Genomic DNA, 8,202 nt, shown 5'->3' with positions numbered 1-8,202 from the left:
TTGTGAATGTACAAGGGGTACGGTGTTACATTTCTCACTTGCTTCTAAATACATATCTCTCTCTATATATTTTTCTCTCAAGAAACTTCAGAGACAGCCATGTGATTAAACCACGGTACCCCTAGAATTACATCTTCATGTTTGAGAGGAGAGATAAAGAAGTCTTCTTTGTCCACATAAATTTGGACATGGAGTCTCAATTTCCCATTCAAGGGAATGATCAAGGCTTCTTATCCCTTGAAAGCCCCATCCACCACACAATATCCCCCCTCTCATAAGCTTGTATCCCTACATCCTCTTTTGGAGCTTCAATCATAGAGGCTCTAGCTGGTTCATTGTATACATTTCTTTGTGGACAAGACCGATAGCCATGTCCTTGCTCCCCACACTTAAAACATTTGTTTTCCTTACGATAACACTCCACCTCTTCGGGTGACAGGTTTTTACCTTTGTAAACACCTTTGTCCTTTCCTTTGTTGTTGTTGTTGTTAGGATTGCCTTTGAAAGAATTTTGTGTAGCATTATTCTTCCCCTAGGGCTCATTTGTGTCCTTAATTTTCATGGGCTTAAAGTTCTTCTTAGCCCCTTGTTGGAAATTAATTCTTGAAGCAACCATGGTGTGGTGAATGACCGTCGAGATGGTTTTGGGCCTTTGAGAATTTACATATTCATTCATGTCTTCAGGTATCCCGGCACAAAACTGTTGCTTTTGCTCTCCAAAGCCTATCTTTTTGTATACAGTGGCTTTGAGATGAAGGTCCCAAAACTTATCTACATACTTGTGGATAGACTCAAATGAAGACATCTTCAAGCTTCGCCATTTGGTGAGAACTTTCTCTTCAGCATCACTTGAAAGAAACTGCTGCATGATGGAAGCTCTTAAGGCTTTCCATGTCTTTGGAGCCTGTAGGCTAGCCCATCATTGTCTGGCGGACTTTTGAAAGTGCATGGCAGCATGTCATAACTTAGAGGATTCCGTAAAACCCTCATCTCCAAAGGCCTAAGACCTTGTTGCTGGCACCGAAGGCACCATCGTAGGTGAGGAAAAGTGATGTTTTTTATTCCCTCTTTGAGCTTCTTGAGCTTGTTGGACCTTCTCCATGTGGCATAGGATTTTCAATGTCCTCTCCTCTTAGGCTCCTTGGAGGAGTAGCCGCTACTTTCATTGGGAGAAGAGGGTGATAAAGATGGAGAAGAGGGTGACCTCCTTCTCTACTTTTTCTTCTTGGGAGTTCTTTCTTCTCTCTTGGAATCAAGATGAGAAGAGTTATGCGACAATCTTTTCCTCATTGGAGGAGCTGGAGACCTTTGAGAGCGTCGTCTTCTTGGAGCCACATCTTTAATAGAAGTGTTTGGAGACTTACTTATGTTTCTCTCCATGGGTGAAGGCTCTTCATTTGGAGCATGACAACTCCTTTTCGGAGGAGATGCATCCCCAAATTGATGTTGGAGCTAACTGGTACACATGTTACCACAACATAAGTACTGTGTGTATAAGGGAGACTCTCAAAATGTAAAGCTCTTAAAATTGACCTCCTTTCCCAAGATGTAATTCTTTGGAAATTGACCTACTTTTATATATTTTTCCACCTACCTTCTTGCAATTTCAGGTGAAATTTCTCCTTTTCCTCTCTCTCTCTCTCTCTCTCTCTCACACACACACACACACACACACACACACACACACACACACACAGCATTTCCACAAGTTTTAGTTGAGACACTTTTTCTTGGAACATCTAAATATGAGAAATTGCACGAGCATTATCAATTGCTTTTGATTTGTTGAAAAGGAAGAGAAGATGAAAGTGTTAAGAGAAGGCAGATAAGGGTAGAAGGGAGGCAGCTTCCCTCCCATCTTGGCAATGTGAGGCTTTGATTTTCACTTTGTCTAGTCACATATAAATCTTAGAGAAAATTACCAAAATACCCCTTGTATTTTTGCAAACATCTCCAAAAACTTTCCTTTTTGCTACTCTTCATAGGAAGATTAGTTCTCTCAACAAAGCATGATAGAACTAGGATTTTGGATGGTATTGTGGGCTCTGAAGCTTGTTATTAGAAAACGCAAATGCCTTTATTTGTGAGCTCATTGGTGAAAACTGTTATGTATAAGATACTCATATATAAATCTCTATTGTAAAAAAGACTAAACTATGCAAAAATTGGAGCAATCCATCTGAAATTTGAGGGATATTTTGAAAATTTTGCCAAATTTCAGGGGTGTTTTGGTAATGTTCCCTAAATCTAAATGCAAACTCAGCTGCATAACTTAAGATCAAATCTATTGTTCGTGCAAGGAGTCCTACAGTCCACTCGTAGTAACCTTCTAGATTCTTCTAATTGAGAGAACAAAGAGGGGGGTATTAACTGCCAGGATTCAATGTATTGACCATAATTTCTCTCTAAGAATACAGATTCAAAAAAGCTACAATTTAGTAACTAGTGTGTACTCACCAATCTGTTTGTATGGGAAATCAATAGTGAGAGGGGGGACTGTGTATACTTTTTTCCCTTTGTGAGGGGAATAATGGAAAGGGGTCATCTACTCAATCACAGTCTCTCCATATCTTGCAATGGAGCTGTTGAATGCGCAATCACGGACCTTCAGCTTTATGTGACTACCCTCTGAAGATTTCAGTATATCCAAGCACTCTATTAGGTCTGCATCACAGGCAAGCATGACCCACTCATTATCATCATCCAAATACTTGATATCAAAACTGTCCACTGACAAGTTGAACCTCTTGCCAACTTCTTCTCTGATTTCACCATAGCTAGAATGTAACCGCAGCTTGAACCTCGTGGTATCGCCTCTATACTTGGCCTTCACAATGGTTGTCGATGGTTCCTCCCATGCTGGCCCTCCTCTTTGTGAGCTACTCACAGCACCGAAGGAAGAAGGCGATCCTGAATCGCTGCTTTGCAATTTGGAATTGGGAGAACGATGACTGCCTTGATCTTCGTGTGATGATGAGGGCAAGGTCACATCAACATCCGCTTCAACACGCTGTGATAGGTTGCAAAAATCATCTTCTTTCTCGTAATTCATCGAATCTTGTACTGCTGATACAGCCCTCAAGGCAACAAAGGCACCCGAGCCACCATGAACCCGTGGATCCACCTTATTCAAAACCTCTTTTGTCCCAAGTAGAAATCTCAGTGCAACCTCATGACAAGCAGCTGAGCTCACTTGTTCACTTCCTTCAGCTGCCCCTCTAGCTGGGCTTTGACGAATTCTTGCCAAAGGGCTCTTGCCTAATGGAAGAGATTCGACTTTCGGAAAACCAGATGGAAATTTGCTGCTTCTATCCAGTGCATTTTCTGCTCTAGTGGCTGAATCAAATGTAATATTTTTTGCCGGAGTAAGAAGACTCTGCACCCTGTCAGCTACTGAAGGGTGACCAAAGCTCTCAATGTTATTGGTGCTTCCAACTGCCTCCGTTTCTCCAGAGGACCCGCGTAAAAAAGAGGCGCCATCATCACTTGCCGTCAAAGGAATATGAGGAGAGCGCATCTTCTTGGGTGAGTTAATGCTCTTTATTTGGTTGTTGCCTTTGCCTTTCAGCAATAGGACAGGATCTGAAAGATGCTCTTGAGGTTTATTAGTATCAGAGCAGGAGATGCTGGTGGTTGCTGCCCATGAGATAGCCCAACCACCCACTTTAACAGCGGGCATGCTGTTATTTGCAGGTGCCCCTTTTATGGAAGCTGCTACAGATGTGAGATCACCTGTTAAGGCATTAATTCTCAATGCCCCATCGGCGCCTTGAACAGAATCAATGACATGCTGCAGCTTCTTCAAGGACTGGCTGACCTTGTTGATTTTGCGCGATGGCCACCTTGAGATCCCATGCTGCCTGCATATCCTCTTTAGAGTTGTTGGACACACTGGACAACACAAGCCGCATCAATCAGGTAAAATAACTCGCAGCTCACATCTAATCTGATCAACTAGAAGCACACCCCTACAAACACTCTCTCACATTTTCCTACAGAGACTCCATATACAAAGCTTAAATTTAGAGATGATGCATACCGCCAATGCTCCTAGCTGCTTCCTTTAAACTGCCGGCAAAGTACTGCTGCAGAACACCTAAGCTAATTGTCTTTTCCATTGTCCTCCGTCGTCTACCATCCATTGATCTCTTGCTATTGGAAGAAATCCTGTGCAGGCTTTTTTCCGACTGACGGGAGCTCACATTATCATTATTCACATGCAAAGAAGGTGGCCTTGATGAGTATTGCTCCTGATTGCTGCCTTCATCAGGAGATTCAAGGCATGTGAAACCTTCCAAGCCATCCGGAGCATACTCCATTGATATTTGCGTCTTTCTGTCACCACCTTCGCATGCATATGTAAGGCCATCCTTAAGGTCTTCTAGAACTTCTCCTTGAACAACTGGATCACAAGCTGAATCGCTACGCCTACTATACTCAGTTCCCGACTCGGCTATGCTCTGTCTGTGTGTCCCTGATGGCATTGAGTCCACATTTTTCCTTACATTTGGATGCAAGCTTGACAAACTATTGTGGTGATCTCTCTCCTCCAGCAGTTCCGCTTCTGTGACGGTGTGCAAGCTTCTACACACGTGTTGCAATGTTACTGAAAGTTCAGTCAGCAGGTGCTGCTGTTCTCCAGCATCCAAACATGTTTGAGGCAAGAAGAACTCCAACACATAGTCATTATTGCCAGTATGCACGCTGCGAAGGCGTATCGCAACAGCTGCAGTGAGGTTGAATATGCGGGCGAGATGACCAAGAGCGTACTCTGATTTGGTAAACTCTTTGACATCGCGTGAAAAGATTGGTTGATTGGAAACAAAGGCTCTACCAGGGCAACCATGTTCCTTTTCCAAGCAATGCTCTGAACAAGCTTGGCGAAATTCCTTTATCCGCATATCATTGAGACAGTAAGGGCTATCCCCAGTGAAGAGACCAATTCTACTGCTATCATAACTAGCCAAGCTAGGAAGGGTGGAGTCTTTCGCCTGGGTGCCCCGAGAAATGCAATACAAACGGCAAGGAACCCATGTCTGTGCCAAAGGCAGCTTATGAATTCCACAAACTGCCAGTAAGACCTCTGAAATTTCAGCAAAAACGGCTTCGGTGCCATTCGTTTTTACCTGGTGAACACAATGCGTTAGCTAAGGAACAATATGAATTTCTATGTTTCCCTACACAAAGCTGATGCATTTAGATAGATAAAAGGAAAAAGAGTACCTGCAGTGGAAGGCAGCATTGCTTTTCTGTACTGCAGAAGTTGACCTCCTGTTACCAGTAGATACCTTATTAGCAAAATTATTGAGGTCAAAGACATCATAGAAGTAGATGATGATAATCTTTTGTGCATCATAACACTGCCAATTCTATTAACTATTCAGAGTTTATCTGATCTGATGTGACTATTTTACAATTGCTAGCTTGTTATTCAGAATCAATGCAGTTTCCTTCTAAGGCATTCGGGCTACTTTGGAAAGACACAGCTGCATCTTTCATCAGGAAACAGATTCCCGCTTTGGGGCCTATACATTTCTGTAGTCACCCATTTCTTGTTTCCTTCATACCATTTTGTAAGGTATTTTCAAAGGTTGCATACAAATACAACTGTAAGAAGCTGTTTCTAATCCGTTCCATTGCGAAGAGCAAGTTGTTTCCGTCATAGATGGACTTGCCGGTCTCGTTCCGTTTCCTCAAGATATTCCATGTGACTATGCAAATGCCTACTTCTTTCAAGAGTGCATACATGACAGGTGCAGGGCCATGCTAACCAAAGTAGTCTTGTCTTTGGATTACAGCCACAAGCCACATGTGAAACTTGGATATAGCACAGAATAGTCACCTGCAATGCTCGACAAATGCTTTCAATCTCGCTGCTATAGTCCACTTTCTCCACAAGCATAACAAGTTCAATGACTGCCAGGCAGCTTCCACTTGCCTTCTCAAGGACTGGCAAAGCAAGAGATCCTCGCACACTACAGCACTTTGCATCAAACACACGCAAATACTCACTTTGACTGTAAAATTGCACATTGGGAGTCCACTCCGGAATCTTCTTCAAGAAAACACGACCAGGAAGTCCTACAGAGTCCCCAAGACTGCCTTCTTCTGCAGGAAATGTGTAACTGGTTGAAAGCCTTCTGTATGTGGCGAGGCCATCATCAATAGGGGATTGGAGTCTACAAGGCTGTCCGTAAGTTGTAAGAACTGCCCTTTCTCCGTCCCTTTGAGGTACCCACACCTGCAAGAGCGTATTGCTCCTTGCCAAGCACAGGTAATTGCAAAGGGCGAGTGTAATCCGTTCACTAAAAGAAGGCGGCATTGGTGCTAAGCTTCCTTCAAGGTGAGAAGTGATTTTACGAAAGTAGAGATCAGGGCATGGAGTCTTTGACACCACGCTCGCTCCGTCTCTGAGCTCCAGACAACTGCTTTTGATGAATTTGTTTAGGGGTGTGCCGTCATTGCAGCAAACATCATCTTGAGGTTCTTTTGAAGATTGGCCTTCAACAGATACCGCCATGGGAGGTTGACTCATTGGAGGCCGTCCGTGCACAGGGGATACACTAGAGAAACACTGAAGCCTGGGCGGGTGCAATGTTGTGCCCTTTTGATGATCTTTTGAGAAGTGGGACTGGAATGAAGCTTGCTGTGCTGCTTGTGAGGAGATAATCATGTTATAATCTTGAGCACAAGGGGGCTTCATCAGAGGTGTGTCATCATCATCAAGAGGCCTCCAGTTGTTAGAGCAACCCACCTCAGGCATGATGAGGTTACCAGCCCCTACATTGCTGGGATCGACAAATGGGGCTGCACTTGTGTGGGGCAGGGGAGGGCTCTGATATGCATAAAGAGGTATGCCTGATGATGAAGGGGAGAGTGAACTGGGAGAAAAGCTGAAGATGTATGTAGTGCCCACATCCAAGAGGTTATTGGATGAAATAGCACCCACACCATTGCCCATCGACCATTCACACTGCACAGCCTCGGGCACCATCTCATCGAAATCCATAAACTCATGCTCCGACAGAATGTCCTCAGTATTGAGCTTCACTGAAGCTTGCATGGTGAGATTGGGGTTCGGGTTAACGCGAGGGCTGGAGTTAGGGTTAGAACTTGCAATAGCACAGGGTCCTGGACCCATCAGAGAGTTGTTGCCATAGGAGTCCATGCGATGATCCAAACTGCCTTTTGTCTTAATCGATACAATTCAGGAGGGATATCTTGTTGCAATGCTAAAAAGTTCATTTGACTAATGCAGCAGAATTTCCAGGACTGGAAGCAGCCATAGCCATTGGAGGACAAATGCTTACCTTCTCCTTCTTCTGCTTCCTCCTCCTCCTCCTCTTCTTCTTCTTCTTTGTTCGTCTTGGTGAAGACAGTAGAACTCTAGCCCTTCATTGATCATGCTCGACTATTCTGAGCTTTTCCATTTGATGCTTTGACTGACCATTGGCTGTCGAGCTACGAAACCAAAGTGTAAAGAATCGTGAGTAATAGGAACAGAATCTTAAATGGGAAAGCAGAAAAGGTGCTCGCAGGTCTGATATGTGCTGCACGAAAAGAACAAAAAACTAGCTCGAATGGCGAACTTGAAGAAAGGAGGGAAAGCGTAATGAGGAAGCACTTATAGACGAAAGCGCTGGAGGAAGAAGCTTCCCGGAAAGCTCCCAGCGATGGAGAGCACGACAGAAATGCGGGAGAGATTCCGCCGGCCCGCTTGTGGGCGCTGCAGGGGATCTTGCTCGATTAAAATTTCAAATTTGGCTTTAATTTTTCAAGCCTTTGTTCGTTGTCAACCCCTTGTAAAGTTGGAGAGAGAGTGTGTGTGTGTGTGTGTCTGTGTGTGTGTGTGTGAGAGAGAGAGGATTTACAAAAAAGTGTGTGAGAGAGAGAGAGATTTACCACAAAAAAAAGTGGTGTCTGTGTGTGTGTGTGTGAGAGAGAGAGAGAGAGAGAGAGAGATTGACTATCTTTGTCCAACTTTGGGGAGTCCACCCATCGTCTAGGTTGTGAGGTTGTGGCCCATTGATCCTTTTTGGGATTCTCTCTTTGTGTACAAGGGTGTGCACACCATCGTCGCATTTCACCCCGAGCATGAGTTCATTCTTAATAAGCTTTTGCATGCCAACGCGATCGTTCTTTTGGTATTCTCTTTGTGTACGAGGGTGTGCACACCATTATCGCAATTCCAGACCAAGTATG

At 44.1% G+C, this 8,202-nt stretch overlaps 1 protein-coding gene across 1 annotated transcript; it reads right to left on the bottom strand.

Annotated features, from left to right (window-relative positions):
* Positions 1 to 2,362: 2,362 nt before the first annotated feature.
* On the bottom strand, positions 2,363 to 7,727 carry LOC147463359 (protein NLP1-like). Its single transcript, XM_086488330.1, has 4 exons — positions 5,843 to 7,727; positions 5,224 to 5,271; positions 4,040 to 5,126; positions 2,363 to 3,891 (listed from the first exon to the last, which is right to left on the bottom strand). The coding sequence occupies exons 1-4, from the start codon at positions 7,166 to 7,168 to the stop codon at positions 2,546 to 2,548; spliced, it is 3,807 nt and encodes a 1,268-aa protein (XP_086344456.1). The 5' UTR covers positions 7,169 to 7,727; the 3' UTR covers positions 2,363 to 2,545.
* Between the last annotated feature and the right edge of the window lie 475 nt (positions 7,728 to 8,202).

Source organism: Adiantum capillus-veneris, chromosome 2 (assembly GCF_014529385.1).
Source record: "Adiantum capillus-veneris isolate H3 chromosome 2, ASM1452938v2, whole genome shotgun sequence".
NCBI lineage: Eukaryota > Viridiplantae > Streptophyta > Polypodiopsida > Polypodiales > Pteridaceae > Adiantum > Adiantum capillus-veneris.
This window is presented reverse-complemented; position numbering and strand designations above follow the sequence as displayed.